The 17965-nt window shown below is 36.5% G+C and overlaps 1 protein-coding gene across 4 annotated transcripts in view; it reads left to right on the top strand.

The window, feature by feature from the left end:
* Positions 1 to 17965, top strand: part of MAGI3 (membrane associated guanylate kinase, WW and PDZ domain containing 3) — a 275989-nt gene that overhangs the window by 184787 nt on the left and 73237 nt on the right. For 2 of the 4 annotated variants that reach the window (XM_004699165.2, XM_045292006.1), the window contains exons 3-6: positions 436 to 555; positions 4582 to 4791; positions 10603 to 10777; positions 14646 to 14725. In XM_004699165.2, the coding sequence (XP_004699222.1) occupies positions 436 to 555; positions 4582 to 4791; positions 10603 to 10777; positions 14646 to 14725 (585 nt within the window). Of the gene's footprint in view, positions 1 to 435; positions 556 to 4581; positions 4792 to 10599; positions 10778 to 14645; positions 14726 to 17965 lie in introns of all 4 variants that reach the window. The other 2 variants (XM_045292004.1, XM_045292005.1) reach the window with 1 other exon arrangement.

Raw genomic sequence — 17965 nt, 5'->3', positions numbered from 1 at the left:
CACACCAGTTAGAGTAGGACAGCCACGCACACCAGTTAGAGTAGGACAGCCACTCACACCAGTTAGAGGAAGTGGGTTTCTCTCTCCTTTCACCTGTGAAGTGATAACAGCTTTAGAGGAAGAATGAACTGTTTTCTGTCAGGAAGTTAAGCCTCCTTTGACAATTTGGAGATTTTTGGAGTGTTGGTGGTTTTAAATCTCATGGCTACCAGCAGATTTTATTGAAGTTTATTTATTCCTCCTACATTATTAATTATCCTACTTTCATCTCGTAATGTTAATTTGCCTAAACTATTCTGATCCTCCTATGGGTATAATATATTTAGTTGTCTGTTTCCCCTTGTGTTCTTTATAGGTTAACTTTTCTATTTCTACTTTGTAAGTTTAAAAAAACTTTACAACTTTTTTTTTCTTTGTCTTTTTTTTCCCCCTTAGGCACTACAAGGGCCCCCAGGGATGGGGAAGTACCAGGGGTGGACTATAATTTCATTTCTGTTGAGCAGTTCAAGGCACTGGAAGAGAGTGGAGCACTGTTAGAAAGTGGAACGTATGATGGTATGTCCCCCAATACTAACAATAACAAAAACCCAGACAACTGTCTGAATGACTAGAATTATTTCAGACAGATTTTGATCTGTGAAAGACCCCCATTTTTTTAAGTTTTCCTTTTTTCTTCTTTTCACTTGGTAGTTTATAATTTACTAATGTAGAATTGGATAAGACAATAAGCAAAAATATGCCATCATATTATAAACTTGACTGTGGATAATATACCCCAAAAAAATCAGTCAAACTGGCCTGTTTAAATCTTTCTTAGTAATTCACATTCATTTTTGAACTCAGCAAGTATTTGTTGATTGCTTTCTCTTGTGGAGGAATCTAAAATCTGTTCACTCTATCACTCTGCACATACCTCGGTTCTCTTGGAGAAAGGAGAATACAGCTTGAGGGTGAGGGGAGACTTGAATCACTGGTCTTCTTTTTTGATCTCTGTTTCCTCCAATAGATTTAAGATCAAATTTCAAGTTTTAAATGATTTTTGTGTTACATCCAGTTTTTCTCTTTTGTAGAATACACTGTCGATTGGGAAGTTTATCCACTCCCCTAATACTCTCCACTTCACCATTGTTTTATCATGTTATTTTAGTTGTGAATCTACAGGCACTGTGAAGGCAGTGATCATACAGTTTTCTCAATGTTATCCTCAGTGCCTAGAAATTGCATTCAATAAATACGTAATTTTAACTTCAGTATATCCAAATACCCACTTATGTTCTATCTAAAAGAAGAATTCCTCATTATTCCTCTTTATGTCATGTGCTCACCTTTTCTAGTGCACTCACTTCATTGCAGCGGCTCCCACAATGTTTCTTTTCACTTTTACCATCACATTGTAGGCCCACTGGACCAGCTCTCGCTTGCACTATTGCAGTTGATCTTATTTGTTACCATTTCTTTGTTTCATCCAGTTTACCCTGTCCATTGCTACCATGTTAGTCATCTTCAGGCAGAAGGGTTGATCATATCCTATTCAGAACCTTCATTGATTTCCTTCAGCCCACTAAGTTTGACCAACTGCCTATTCTGGGCTTAGCTCCCACTACTCACTCACTCACTCACTCACTCACTCACTCACTCACTCACTCACTTATTCAGTCATTTGACTTTTTAAAAAATTCATTTGACCCTTCTTTCATTCATTCAACAGCCATTTACTATGGATTTACTATGTGCCAAATACTTTCAGAGGCTAAGGTACTGTGATGACCAAGATTGATATGATAATGCCTAAATTTAGAGGCCAGGCCTTCAAAAAACAAATACTCAAAGTAACTGAAAATTGAGATAAGTCTTAGTAAAGAAACAAAAATAAGAGGTATAAAGGAAATAATACTCTTTGTTCCATAAAATGGCCAATGAAGACTTCTCAGAGAAAATGACAGCTTACTTGTTTTTATTTTTATGCAAACTTCTCTGTATAGGAGACCATTCTGATGTGTTTAATATTTGTGTTTTTGTTTTGTTTGTTGTGTCTTTTGTGTGCATGTATTTATTACTTACATTGTATTGTATCTCTGTATTCTATATCTCATTTCATTTTTTATGGTTTTCAATTATTACTGTGTTCTTTAGATTCATTCATCTTGCTATACTGCATTTACATTGCATGTAATTAATAGCTGCATAGTTCTTCACGTAGTGAATCTGTGGCATTTTGCTTAATTATATTCACCTAATTACTGGACACCCAGATGGCTTTCAGCACCCCATCACCACAGATAAAGCTGCTATGAATATACCTTCTTATTGATCTGTGTGAGAATTTCTATGGATAGTTTATGTCAGAGCAGAGTTGTTTGCTCGAGATAGTTTTGGTTTTTTTTTGGAATTACACATTTCTACCAGCAATGTATGAGGGTTCATGTAGCACCTGTAATATGGTCCATATCTTTGTCAACCATTGATCTTATCAGGTTACAATTTTGTCAATCTAATGTACTGATTCTCAACCTTCCTAATGGTACGACCCTTTATTACAGTTCCTCATGTTGTGGTGACCCCACAACCATAAAATTATTTTCGTTGCTACTTCATAACTGTAATTTTGCTACTGTTATGAATCGGGCGACCCCTGTGAAAGGGTCATTCGACCCACAAAGGGGTCGCGACCCACAAGTTGAGAACTGCTGATCTAATGGTTGTAGGAGTAGCATCTTGTTTTAATTTTAGTTTTTCTGATTGCCAGAGTATTTTTTCATATACTTACTAGTCTTTTAGACATAGGAAAATTTCGGATACATTTGCTTTGTCAACTTTTGTAACTGTGATTCCTGTTGTATTCTGGCTTTTAGATATACCTTCAGATATTTAGATATTAATTCCTAAGTAGGTTTAGATATTTCATATCCCATCTCCCTCTCTGTCCCCTATTATTCATGCCCATGTTTCTCTATTGAACAAAAATTCTTAATTTGAATCTGTCAAAGTTATCACTGTTTTCTTTATGATTTATACTTTCCAAGTTTTGTTTAAGGAGTTCTTCTATGGCCTTGATTGCAAATATATGCCCTAGCATTTCTACCATTCAGTTTAAGAACTTGGTACATGACAGAGCAGCATGTTACATATTATATATTATTATATGCTCAGCTCTAGAAATTATCGAGAAAATAAATTGAAACAATAGTCAGAAACGATTTCACAACTATTTGATTAGCAAAAATGTGTTCATCTGATAGTGTGGACAGTTGGCAGCTCTCGTCCACTGCTGTTGAGAGTGTGACATTGTATGGTCCCTTGGGAGAGCATCTGGGCAATAACAAGTACTTTTGAAGATGAACATAACTCTACGGCTCAGCAATTCTCTTTCTAGCTAGCTGCTCTTAAGAAACTCTGTGCAGAAGATACATTTTAGTGCTGTTTATAACAGTGAGAGAATAGAACACCTCTCCTTTAGTAGGGGAGCTAATAAAATACATTTGGGTTTGCTCATAGAAATGGACTAGTATACAGCAGCTGAATTAATTAGATCTATATGATCAATTTGAATATATCTTAGAAATATAATTATATAAAAAGCAGTTACAAAAAGATACAATCTATATGCTAGTTTTTATTTAAAATAATATGAAATGTTATTACAACACTTTTTTATAAAGTTTTTATGAAAATAATTATATGTATGTTCCAGATGCTTATACATATGTTCTAGATGTACACAATAATAGGGAAAGAACACATACCAACTTAAGGATAGAGGTTACCTCAGGATGGAGAGGTATGGAAGGGGCAGAAGATTAGGACTTTAAATGTATATTTAACTGTTGAAATTTTTCCATTGTGTTTGAATGCCTTATTATATGATAAACTGAGATGTCAATTGTTTTCATTCTATTCTGGAATATTTATTTTTGCTGCAAAAAATTACTGATGCTCAATATGTCTTGCTTTCCTAGAGTAAGCCAATAATGAATTACACTACCACTCTTTATTTGTTCAATAACTTGTGAGATAAAGTAATATAATTAGAATGCTCAGAAAAACTTTTAAAACTTGCTTTTGTACAAACAGCCTTCATTCCAACACAAATCAATTAGTTCGCAGCTATGTCCTGCCCACATATTTCCTCATTTTACTGAAAGAATTATGTTTCACATAAGAATAAAATGATGTAAGTTTGTTTTCTCCTCCTTTACTCCCACCTTTTCTACCAGTTAGTCTTACATGAGAACACATGAGCACATTTAAATGCATAAGTTGTGTCCTGATTCAGAACCCATGTAAAGAAGCCTTGTTAGGAATACATTTATCTACATATGTAAAATCAACTACCTGGTGTGTGAATTGAGAGAGATAATATGTGGTGACTTTACTCTTAAAGGCGCTTGAGAAATTAGTTCTTTCTTCTCTTTCTACCTCTCACCCCCTTCCATCACTTTTAAAAAGGTAATGTCTCCTTATGGCCAAAGATGGGTGTTCAAAAAAGTCGATGTAAGATGACAGGGCAGAGAAATGGTAATGATGTTCTGACCTGCAATTCAGCATGAGTACTTTCACCTGCTGCTCTTTTGTCCACTTCAGGAAACTTCTATGGAACTCCCAAGCCTCCAGCAGAACCCAGCCCTTTCCAGCCGGACCCAGTTGATCAGGTCCTCTTTGATAATGAGTTTGACACAGAATCCCAAAGGAAACGAACCACATCTGTCAGCAAGATGGAAAGAATGGACAGCTCTCTTCCTGAAGAGGAAGAAGAGGAAGACAAGGATGCTATTAATGGCAGTGGAAACACAGGTTTGCAAATAAATAAACAAATTCTAATTGATCTTCTAGGTTGATTTTTTTCCATGGCATTAAATTAGATGTAGTCTTTTTTTTTTTAGCACAATGGTGGGAGTCTGAATTTGTGAAAGATTTGTGTGGAGAGCAAAGTATCTGTGTAGACCATCCTGCAGGCTGAAGCGAGTTGTCAAAAGTAGAAACTTTGACTATTACCATATAATTACAAATTACCATTAGTACTAGTATAATATGCCATTACTCTGCCATCTAAAGGGTATATAAAAATTTATTTCTAATCCTGGGATATGAGAGTCTTTTGGGCCAACCACTACTTTATAGGATTTGAAAAAAATTTACACATTTTCAGAGATAGCCATCAAACAAAATAAAGTATCAAGAGTTTAGAAGTAATACCTATAAAAATTGAGACATTTGCCAATAGTATTTTGAATATAAATTCTTAATTTTTTTAATAAATAATTTTATTGGGGGCTCCTACAGCTCTTCTGACAATGCATACATCAATTGGATCAAGCACATTTGTACATATGTTGCCATCATCACATTTTCACATTTAAAGCATTTTCTTTCTACTTGAGCCCTTGTATCAGTTTTTCCCTCTCCCCACCCCCACTTCCACCCTTGTGAACTTTTGATAAATTATAAATTATTATTGTTCTCATATCTTATAGTGTCTGCTGTCTCCCTTAACCCCCAATTCTGTTGTTCATCCCCCTCAGGGCGGTGGGGGTGGGTTATAGGTCTATCCTTGAGGTCAGTTCCCCTTTTTTCCCCCTTCTTCCCCCACCTTTCCCCTACCCTCATGGTATTGCTACGCCCATTACTATTCCTGGGAGGTTTGTCTGTCCTGGATTCCGTGTATCCAGAGCTCTTATCCATGCCAGTGTTCATGCTCCATAAATTCTGAATATATTCAAAGCAAACTTCCAAATTTGGTGTTAATGGCTTATATTTTTCATTAAGTGTTAAACAAACTAAAATTCAATGATAGAAATCTCCTATTCTTTACACTAATAATTCGGAATAGGAAACCATAGAATTTCAGCAGAATTAATTTCAGTAATATTAATTGTAGTCATTCCATTCAAAACACTAGAATATAAAATTAGTGTTAGAATGTTTGCTTGTTTAAAAAAAAAAAAGAATGTTTGCTTGTTTTGTCCATTCCTTTATCCCTAACATCAAAACATACCTGAAACACAGTAGGAACTAAAAAAGATTTTAAAAATAAAATTTAAGTTGGTGTCCCCAAATGAATGAATTTGATCTGCCCCCAAATTTATGGAACCCATTACCATATTATTATTCCTACTAATTATGTTCTTTTCCTTCATCAGTCTGAAAAGAGACAAGCAGTCATGAGAGTAGGAGAAGGGGAAGGAGGGTGAAAAGAGGAGCTGATAACAGGGGCTCAAATAGAAAGTAAATATTTAGAAAATAATGATGGCAACAAATGTACAAATATGCATGATACAATTGATGTATGTATTGTTATAAGAGCTGTAAGCGCCACAATAAAATTATCTTTAAAATAAACAGAATCTGAAAAATAAAAATTATATTTTTCCAGATAATTTTTACTGGATTATTTGCATATCAAAAATATAAAGATTTCTTGAATAGATAAATGGATTTATAGAGTGCTATTTGTAATTCCTGGAAATATTAAATATAAATGAAGCTACGAAAAAAGTTCCAGATAAAAATAATACATTTAAAAATGTATTCAGAAGTTGCCTTCCATCAACAAAAACAAACTGCTATGAATCATACTTGAAATGATAAAAAAAGAGAATGCTTCACGTATTTATTCAGCAAATGTTTTTCAAGTAAGCTACTAGAAACTGCTGGGCATTGTTCTGAGTTCTGGAAAGACATCAGTGAACAAAGATTGAAAACTCTCTCATTGTGTAACTTAACTTTTAGTGAGAGACAAAAACAATCTAACTTAAGTAAATCATGTATGTATTATTTGCTTGTAAGTTAGGTAATGGTACGTAACTAAAAAATAAATAAAGCAGCAGAGGAGGTTAAGAAAAGCAGTAGTAACTCCAAAGCAAACAGGTAGTTTGCCACTTTAGAGAGACTGGCTTGGAAGACCTCCTTAAGAAAGGGACTTTGTTAAAACGGAGGGAGGAAGCAAGCCCCAAACATCAGGGTGACGAAACTTCCAGCTAAAAAGCACTATGTGTATAAATACTTAGAAGCATGCCTGGAGTAATCAGACAACAGCAGTGGAGCTGGTGTGGTTAGAGAAGAGTGCTGGAGGGGAAGAGAATGTAACCAGTGAGGACAGATAATGATGGGATGAGGGGGTACATATTAATAGACCTTTACAGGCCACTGGAAGGATTTTGGTTTTTATTCTAACATGAGCAACAATTTTGGGCAGAAAAATAATGTTTTAACAGACTCATCCTGTCTACTGGATTCAAAATAAACAGTAGAAGAGCATGAGACTTGTAGACAGGGTGAGCAGATAGGAGACAATCACAGGAGTTTAAGTATGAAATGGTGACGTAGACAGGTGGAAGCATAAAAGGCGCTAAGAATGACCATTTGCTGACACATTAGATGTGAGGGATGAGAGAACAGAGTCAAAGATGACTCCAAAACTTTTTACTGGAGTACCTGAAAAGGGGGGGATTGCATTTATTGAAATTGGAAAGATTGCAAAAGAAGGTTTAGGTTGGAGGTTACAAGGGAAGAGTTTATTAGGTGCTCAATGTGGGATGTTTAAATTTGAGACCCCCATTAATGATCTGATTGGAAATGTAATGTTTAAAGTTGATTTAAAAGTCTTAAGTTCTGATTTTAAAATTCACATTTGGACACTGTCAGCATGTAGCTTATATAGTAATGACACTGTATGAGGTCTCAAGAGAGTTAGTATAGAAAGATGAGAAAAGGCCAAGGACAAACATTTGACATGTGGAAGTCATCAAGACAGAGAAGAACCTGTGAAATCAGAGAACTCCTGAGAGGGCAGTGTCCTGGAAGTCACACAAGGACAACATGTTAAGTAAAAGAATGATCAGCTATGACAGATGCTGCTGAAGTAAGCTCAAGTAAGTTGGAAACTGAGAACTATCACTGGATTTTACTATGTGAGGTTACTGTGGACCTTGATTAGAATGTTTTATTGATGAAAGGCCAAAAAACCTTATCAGAAGATACTCTGAAGAAAATTTGAAGGATAGAAGTGGAGTTCCAAACCCATACCCATTGTCATGGAGTTGATTGGGACATACGTACGTACGTACGTGTGTGTGTTTTATAAGTCAGTAATCTTTATAGAAGTAGAGTAGCACATCGTTTCCCCTTGGCGTGATTGGTGGTTCAAACTTTCCAGTTTACATCCATGCACTGAACTACTGGACCAGTAGGACTCCTTTCAGAAATGGAAATAAGTCTTTCGAGGAAGTTGGTGCATAAGAGGAAAGACCTGGGTGCTTGCCAGAGGGGAAAGCATCCTATTTGTTTTCATTTTAGCGAATAGAGGAAAAACTTGGATGTAGATAGAGACAATCTACTAGAAAGGAAAGATGGTGGGGGGCGTGCAGGTGAGAGAGTAGAGAATTGCTATAGGCAAGAGTAGATGGGACATGGCTTATCACTGGAGGGTTACCTTTGGCTAGGAGCACAAACAGTTCTTCCATAGTAGCAGAAGAGGGAGTGAATTACCATGGTTACTGGTAATGGTAAGAGCTTAGTGAAGTTCTCTTCAACTGTTTTTCTCAGAAATAGGAAATAAGGTCATCAAGCAAGAGTAAGTCTAAGAGTGTAGGAGTAGAAGATTTGAGGAAAAAGAAAATATGAAATAGTTAACCTAGGTAGGTGTGAATGAATCAACTAAAGAAACATGATTGTCATATATAATCAGATGCCCACTTGAAGTTGTTGCTGTTGATGTACAATGTCAAATTAATTCCACCTTATACCCGTGGAGTCGATTCCAGCTCATAGACACCTTTTAGTGACCTACTGGACAGAGTAGAACTGTCCCCGTCAATTTCTAAGGCTATAAATCTTTATGGGAACAGCTGGTGGATTTAAACTACTGTCCTTGCAGTTAGCAGCCCAACTAGTAATTCACTACACTGCCGTGATTTCTTAGAAATTGCATAAAACTCACTGCTGCCCAGTCAATTTTATGTTAGTGATCTTATAGGAGCGGACAGTTTCATTGTTCTGAGGAACAGCTGATGGGTTTAAACTACCAACCCTGTGGTGAGCAGCCCATTGCCTAGCCCACAGCAGTACCAGGTCTCTTGAGAGGCCCTATGGTACAGAGTAAATCTGCCCCATAGAGTTTTAGGCTGCAACCTCTACTAGAACAGACCAGGTCTTTTTGCCCAGGTCAGTGATGATGAATTTAAATTGAGGACGGGTAGCATGTGGTCAGCTGCATGGGTGCAGTCATAAGAGTAAGTGAAAGAATAGGACTTACACAGGATTTTGCTTTAGGCAGGCAAATAAAATGAAGTGAAGCTGGAGCAGGAGAATCCAGATAATAACTATAGATTGATAGTGAAATTTAAGTTGGGAAAGTAGAACAAGGAGGACAGACATCACTGGGCCATGGAAGGGGGCTGGAGAGGGGGCAGAGTTGAGGAACGGTGAAAGCTACTCAGGATTAATAGAGTGTAGGATTTGGCTGAATAGAGGATAGTGGGGATTGAAGTGCTATAAGAAATTCTATTTAATGATATTCAAGGCCTCTTCTAAGATTCTCTGATTCTTAGGCATTGCCTGCACTTTGGAGTTGTTGATGTGCTATTATGTAGTCTCTAAGGCCTGTGCTATGTGCACTAGGCAGCTTGGTATAGGACTGTGGTTCTCAACCTGTGGGTCACGACCCCTTTGGGGGTCAAACGACCCTGTCACAGGGGTTGCCTCAGACCATTGGAAAACACATATTTCCAGTGATCTTAGGAACCAAGACACTGCTCCTCTATCTATCTCCAGGCGGGCCGCCCACATGCGGATACACCCACCTACGAGTACCCGGCATGAAGACTGTTACCCATGCTATACCATGCTTCAAGTCAAAATTTCATGTATTTGTAATTAGAAATAAATATTTCACAATATATAATTACATAGTTTGATGATTAATCCTGTGCTGTCATTATGTTTAATTTGTAACGATGAAAATATATTCTGCATATCAGATATTTACATTACGATTCATAACAGTAGCAAAATGACAGTTTTGAAGTAACAACGAAAATAATTTGATGGTTGGGGGTCACCACAATATGAGGAACTGTATTTAAGGGTCGCAGCATTAGGAAGGTTGAGAACCACTGGTATAGGAGATAAGGGCATGAACCACTTAGAGTTGAATTCTGACTTTGCTGTTCACTAGCTGTGTGTTCTTGGCTAAGTTAACCTCTCTGTGCCTACTCTTTTTCATCTATAAAACGGAGATAATGAAAACAGCATATGCTGGGAGAGTGGTTGTGAGGATTTCATATGGGTTAATACATGTAAACTCTTAAAATGAAGGACTGTGTTAAGTGCTACTGCTGTTGGTGATCTAATATACTAAATTGCTTCTAGTATTATTTGTTTCCTTCTCAACCTAGTATCTCAGGTACTGTACAAGGTTAATGATACTCAGCAAATGAATAAAATCTACAATGTTGATTTTGTTTTTATGTCAGTGAATATAGAAGAATGTGTTCATAACAGACACAAGGGCATATTTGGCATTTTGTTTGAAAGCAAGAAGGCTTTGTGAAGACCAGTGTGACTTTACCCACTTTTCATCCTGTGCTGTTCTGTTTTGAATAGCAGAAAACAGAGAGAGGCATTCTGAAACATCTGACTGGATGAAGACCGTCCCAAGTTACAACCAAACAAACAGCTCCATGGACTTTAGAACTTACATGCTGAGAGACGAGAATCTAGAACCACTGCCCCCAAACTGGGAGATGGCCTACACAGACACGGGGATGATCTACTTCATCGAGTAAGCACATGTCTGCATCTCTTCCAACATGCCCGGCTACCATGAAACTGCTCTCAAATTTGTTTTCCCCGCATCGTGGATGTGTGTGTCCATTTTCCAAAGCTTCCATTTCTTTTTCTTTCTTTACAGAAATTTTGCGTACTAGTTACAGCTGATTCTTAATCTGATTATTTCCCTAGATGACATTTCATTGTTCTTTGCCTGCAATAAAGAAATGGTGTATTTCAGCTCTGGTTTTATAAAGGCAGGAGGATTAGAAACAGGTTCATCACTAATCATGAAAAATGTAAAGAGCCGAGGCACCTCATTTTACCACAAAAACTGCATTAAAAATGTGCTGAAAAACTTGGCTTCCATGAGTTTATATATATAGTGGTAAAATATATATCACACGGTAGTGACTGTTATAACCATTTTACATGTAAAATTCAGTGGCATAAATTACATCAATCATGTTGTGCAACCAACACCACTATTCATTTTTAAATATTTCCATAACCTTAAGAAATAGCTCTCCAGTTTTTCCTCCCCCTAATCTCTGGAAACTACGGCAATAAACCTGTGTCTCCATGCATTTACCTACCCCAGATGTGTCATTTAAGTGGAATCATACAATCTTGGTCCTTTTGTCTCTGCCATATTTCTCCGAGCATAATGATTTCAAGGCTCACCCATGTATTAGGACGTCATTTCTCATTATGGCTGAATAATATTCCATTGCATGGATGTGCCACCTTTTGTTTATGCATTCATCTGTCGATGGACACTTGAGTTGTTTCTCCTGGCTACTGTGACCGGTGCTGGGATGAATAATAAATGTCTGTGTCCTTGATTTCAAGCCTCATGGGCACAGGCCAAGGAGTGGAAAAAGAAAAATGTAAAGAATAGAGGGTGTTTTCCTTTTCTTCCTTCCCACTCTCCCCCAACCCCCTAACTTTTTGTTAGACTGTCCAGTCTAAGGAACATTTATTTCAAGAATCACCATCATTTGAGAAGGGGGGAAGGAAGCTAGATATTTATAATCTGAGCTAAATATTTTCAGTCCAGGGGCCTTGGTTTAATATGTCAAGTCCAATAATCTAGTTATATAATAAAGAAGGAGAATTTCACTGATCATCAGAGTAACTGATACAATGTAACTTCACAGACAGACTAAACTATTTTTAGGGAAAAACACTATAGAGATGTTGAATACAACTACATTAGAACAACCTAAAACAATACATTGTTTGTACCAAGGAAGAATAATATACTAATGGTTTATCAGACATTTTGTTATGAAAAATGTTTACTTATATATATATTTTGAAAAATGTTTATATTATACAGTGGTCATTCTGATCCTTCATTTACTGAGAGGTAAAATAGTAATATTGTTAAGTTACAGAATATAATAATTGAATAATTAAATAGGGAGAACTGGGCACTACACTCAAATAACACATACTCAGATGAGTTAAGGGTGGGAGCCTTGAATCTGGTCCCTCAATTAATCCCAGTTTCTTTTACAATGATGATCTCCACTGTACTAGGTGAAGTTGTTTTTTTTTTACTATCTATGGAACATTATTGAGTACACTATATATTTATACAAAGTTAATGGCTAGGATTGTACAAGACAGACAAAATCAGGCATATTTTTCTCTATGGACAATTTCAGGAGGGTTTCAAGGATAATTTAGACTTTCGACTTTTGTGCTGACTTTAGAACTAAATCCTGAAGAAAGATGCAGAGTCATTAGAAGAGACTTGAATATCTTTATAAATAGATTATGGGACACAGAATCTTATAGAACTTCATCCTTTAAACAAGAATAAGTTAATCATTAACAGGGGAGAAAGTTTTAAATATCTGTAAAGATCAATGCCAAACCACATGAAGATTGCCTCGAAGCAGAAACTTGAAAGAGATGAGGACCTTCCTCCAGAGCCAACAGAGAGAAAGGCTTCCCATAGAGCCTGTGCCCTGAATTAAGCCGCCTGAACAGTGAGAAAATGTATTGCTGTTTGCTTTTAAAAAAAGGAAAGAAACGTCCTGGTTGAATATTTTCCACTGCTTTTTTGTTTGCTTAATATAGCTACTTCATGTATGTTTGAGCTTTGTTTCTACTGCCAGAAGAACATGCAGTTGGAAGAAAAGAACATTAGGATAGGTAGTTAGCTGTTCAGTGTTGAATAACTCTGATGGATACTTCTTTACCATGGGAAATATTGAGTAAAATCCTAGTGGGGTGGCCACATCTGCTGACTTAGGAATTAATTGTGAATCACTTTGGTTAAGCTTCTCTGAGTTTGCTCTATCAAGGTATTTCCATGTTGTTGTTGTTTTTATTTCCTAATCTTTGGAGGTCTGATCCCTTCTATTTCGCTGAAATGTACTGGTTTTAGTTCGGGAAGATTCTCTCTCTGATAATGTGGTTAACAGACTTTTGGGAAGCAATATCAATGTCTCCTACATTGCTTATCCATGTTTGAGTTTGGAAAAAAAAGTTTGTCTACCATAATCTACCAGTTATTATCATACCTGGTAATAGGTGAGAAATGACTGCATACTTTTATAAGTAGATCAAGGTCACAAAAGTAATAGATGATAGGATTCATTCCCTAAAACTATGGCCAAGGTAGAGATTAGTGAGTTTGAGTAATATTAAAGGCAGCAAGAAAAGATAGTTTAAAGTTTACATTGTTATTTTCTCAATACTTTGGTAATAACTTTTAATTATCATTTAATTTAATTGGTACCTTTCTATGTTTTCTTCCATGATTTTTTTCCTTTCTTTAATATCACACTCGAGAGAGACTTAAACTAACACTGCTTGTCTTCTCATCAACATGGTGATTTTGTTTCAGGAGTAGTATCTACTGCTTGATGCTCTCTCTGAAGTTGGCAGACCACTAATTAAATGCTACTGAAACTGCTCTTAAAAAGCACCCTTGGCTTACTTACAGAGAGCAGAAGTGATTTCTCTGTGTTCTAGCTTCTCCCCACACACCCTAAATGTGTAGTGAATGCTGATGGAAACTTCATTTTGTAGAGTCAAGTTTAACTCTTTACCTTATCACTTGTACTCTAATGTAGCAGATGCAGCCGCTTTAAATTTTTTAATTTGATTCTGTTTTATTTTGAAGAGGCTTCATTAAATTCATGCTCTGTGAGGGCAAGGGCTCACTCTGATTAGTACCCCCATACCCCAAGCCCAGCACAGACCCTGTGCGTGGTACACAAAGCACAGGCATTGCTGTGGAGCCGTTCTGATTCATAGCAATGCCACGTGTCTCCCAGTGCCACTGCTCCATGGGTTTTCCAGGCTGTGGCCTTTCAGAAGCAGATCTCCATGGCTTTGTCCTGGCTGTCTCTAGGTGGGTTTAAACCAGTCTTTCAGTTAGTAGTCGAGTAATTAACCATTTGCACCACTCAGAGACTGTCTTTACACATTGGCACGCAGTAAATATAGTTAGTTTGTTTGTTCACGGGAAAGATCAAGGAATCCAGCAAGCAAGGTTTTTAATGCAGCCTTTTCAGCTACATGATGCTCTACATGTGGCTGTGCCCCACTCCGCCCCAACACACACACTCACCATTAAGACATTTTTGATTGCTTAAGTAAGTGTCTTTTATTCCGTACTTGGCATTTTATCCCATATTTAGAGTCTCTATTCTAAAATTTGTGCCTCCAGCATTACCTTTACTTTATGGAAGTTTTGATACAACAGAGCTGAGCACAAAGGATTATTGAATCTGAGGTACACAGATGGAACCTGCAGGAGATAAATGTTCAAACACCACATCTCTTTTAGTCACTCTTAGTCTGTGCTTTTTAAATACTTTTTTTTTTTACTGTTTTTAATTGAGATCTTTATTCTACAGCCACAATACCAAGACAACCACCTGGCTGGACCCCCGTCTTTGTAAGAAAGCCAAAGCCCCTGAAGACTGTGAAGATGGAGGTAGAGATTCAGAACCTTTCTATACTGTGCTTACTTTCTTAATCCCATTCTTTCTCTTCTTGCTTAGATAATGAGTTTTGAAACCAAACATATAATAATGCGCATAAGCACATAAGCAATCAAGTGACTGGTTATTAATATCTTTGCATATAGTTATAACAGAATTTATTTCTCTCTTTTTGGTACTATCTAATTACATTCTTTCTTTAAAAATTCTTAATAAGAGTGAATTTTCCAATTCTTTGACATATGTTCTAACCATAGACTTTTCCATTCCGAATATTTTGATAATGAGGCACTTTCATAATTGTAGAGTAGCCTCATGCCTGTTGAACATTTGAAAAATATATTTAATTTTGTGTCTATTCCTGGACATCCACCTGGAAATAATCCATATTTGTACCTACCCCAAAGAAAACTGATCCAACAGAATATAGAAATGATCGAACAGTGTCATTAGTATCACACACAAGTAAATTTTTGCTCAAAATAATTGAAAATGATTGCAGCAGTACATTGACAGAGAATTGCCAGAGATTCAAGCTAGATGAGGAAGAACAAGGGATATCATTGCAAATGTCAGATGGATCTTGGCTGAAAGCAGGGAATACCAGAAAGATGTTTAGCTTTGTTTCACTGACTTTGCAAAGAATGGGTGAATCATAAACTATGGATAACATTGGTAAGAATTCTGGAGCAATTAATTGTGCTCATGAAGAACTCGTACATAGACCCAGAATCAGCTGATTGAACATAACATGGGAATGCTTCTGGTTTAAAATCAGGAAAACTAAGTGTCGGCGTTGTATCTTTCACCATACTTATTCAGTCTATACGCTCAGCAAAATCTGAGAAGTGAAAAAGAATATGGCATCAGAATTGGAAGAAGACTCATTAAGACATGTTTGAGGTATGCAGGCAGCACAATTTTTCCTGCTGAAAGTGAAGGAGGCTTGAAGCACTTTCTGATGAAGAAGATCCAAGACTACTGCCTTAAATTTGAATTATACCTCCACATAAAGAAAACAAAAATACTCGAAACTGGGCTGATAAGCGACATCATCATAAGTAAAAAAAAAAGAGTGAAGTCAAGGATTTCATTTTGCTTGGATCCACAATCTGTGCTCATGGAAGCAGCAGTCAGGAAATAAAAAAAAATATTTCATTGGGCCTCTTTGTACTGCACAAGACCTCTCTAAACTGTTAAAAGGCAAAGATGTCACTGGGTACCTTATGATCCACGCCATGGTATTTTCAATCCCCTCATATGCATGCAAATGCTGAGTAAAGTAGACTGAAGAAGAACTGATATATTGGATTATGGTGTTAGCAAAGAATATTGAATAAGCCAGGTCCTACCAGAGGAATGAACATGTCTGTCCTACCAGAGGAATGAACATGTCTGTCTTGGAAGAAGTAGAGCCAAAATAATCCTTAGTTGCGAAAATGGCAAGACTTCATCTCACATACTTCGGACATGTTACCAGGCGGGATTAGACCCTAGAGAAGGACATCATGTTTGGTAGATGGTGAATGGGAAAAAGGAAGAACTTCAATGAGATGAATTGACACAGTGACTGCAACACACAATGGTCTCAAACATAGAAATGATTATGGGAATGGCACTGGACTGGTCCATGTTTTGTTTTGTTTTACATTCGCTGACTAAGGATCAGAACCAATTTTGTGACACCTAACAACGACCACAGTGACAATATCAATACTGTTTCTTTGTTTATTTAGTGCAGCAGTAGAAAATCAATAAGTCTTTTAAAATACCCACACCAAGAGAATTTTGCTGCTTAGAGGGAAAAATTATTCTCTAAAGAGTATTAGATTACAGTGCTTTTCTTTCTTGTATATTATAGACTCTAATTAATAGTATAATATCACAAATATAAAATTTATCCCACCAAAAATTATTTGCTATGCCTTCTTCAGCATAAGTATAGATGAATAAAATTTTGCACTAGTTTTTACTACTCATCAAAAATTAATTTGTTTAAAAAAATTAAGTGGCTTAGAATAACTTTCAAGATAGATGTCTTCATTGAAATCTGTGAAAAAGTTGTGAAACAGAATTTATATGTATTTTGTTCAATTTTTTAAATTTAGCATCAATAAATTATTGTTGTTAGATTCAGTTGAGTTAGTTCCAACTCATACTGGTCCTATGTATGACAGATTGAAACCCTGCCTGTCCTGTGTCTTCTTCACAATTGTTGTAATGTCTGAGTCTGTTGTTGGAGCCGCTGTGTGAATCCATCTCATTGAGGGTCTTCCTCTTTTGCATGCTACTTTACCAAGCATGATGTCCTTTTCCAGGGACTTGTCTTTCCTGGTAGCTTGTCCATGAGATCAATGCTAATAATCATCCTTACTTCTAAAGAACATTCTGGCACTACTTTTTCTGAGACAGATTTGTTTGTTCTTCTGGAAGTCCACAGTACTTTCAATATTCTTCATCACACTGTGATTAAAATGCACGGATTATTCTCCAGTCTTCCTTATTCTGTGTCTTACTTTCACATAAGGCAATTTAAAATACCATGGCTTGTGTCAGGCCCACCCTAAGTATATTCCCAGTTATTAATGATGTCCATTCCCTCTAAATTGATATCTAGACTCAACATAATTCTAATCAAGATGCTAGCTGGCTGTTTTGAAAAAATTGGCAAGGAGATTCTTAAATATATATGAAAATATAAAATTACAACAGAGAATTTTTTTAAATTACATTCACAACTTTAAAAATCACATTTTAGAATAAATCTATTGGAACATGTCACTGAAAACTATAACTCTTTGAAAAAAAATCAGTAATTGCCTAAATTATTTGATAGCCCAGATAGCTCAGTAGTTAAAGTGCTCAGTTGTTAACTATAGGGTCAGCAGTTTGAACCCATCAGCTGCTCCATGGGAGAGAGATGACAGTCTTATTCTGACAAAAGTTACAGCCTTTGAATTCCTATGGGACAGTTCTACTCTATCGTATGTGGTCTATGAGTCAGAATCAACTGGATGGCAGTAGGTTTGTTTAGTTTTAGAAAATAATTGAAAAGATCTATGTTTACCGATTTCAGACTCAATGTTATTACTGATGTTCTTTTCCCTCAACTGATACCTACATTCTACCATAATCCAAATCAAAATCCTAACTAGCTATTTTGAAGAAATTGACAAGCTGATACACACACACACACACACACACACACACACACACACGAGGGGTTACCCCCC

This window comes from Echinops telfairi, unplaced genomic scaffold, assembly GCF_000313985.2.
Source record: "Echinops telfairi isolate 266 unplaced genomic scaffold, ASM31398v2 ScPeMD7_443;HRSCAF=831, whole genome shotgun sequence".
NCBI lineage: Eukaryota > Metazoa > Chordata > Mammalia > Afrosoricida > Tenrecidae > Echinops > Echinops telfairi.
The sequence above is the reverse complement of the archived record's forward strand: the minus strand, read 5'-3'. Positions and strand labels throughout refer to the sequence as shown.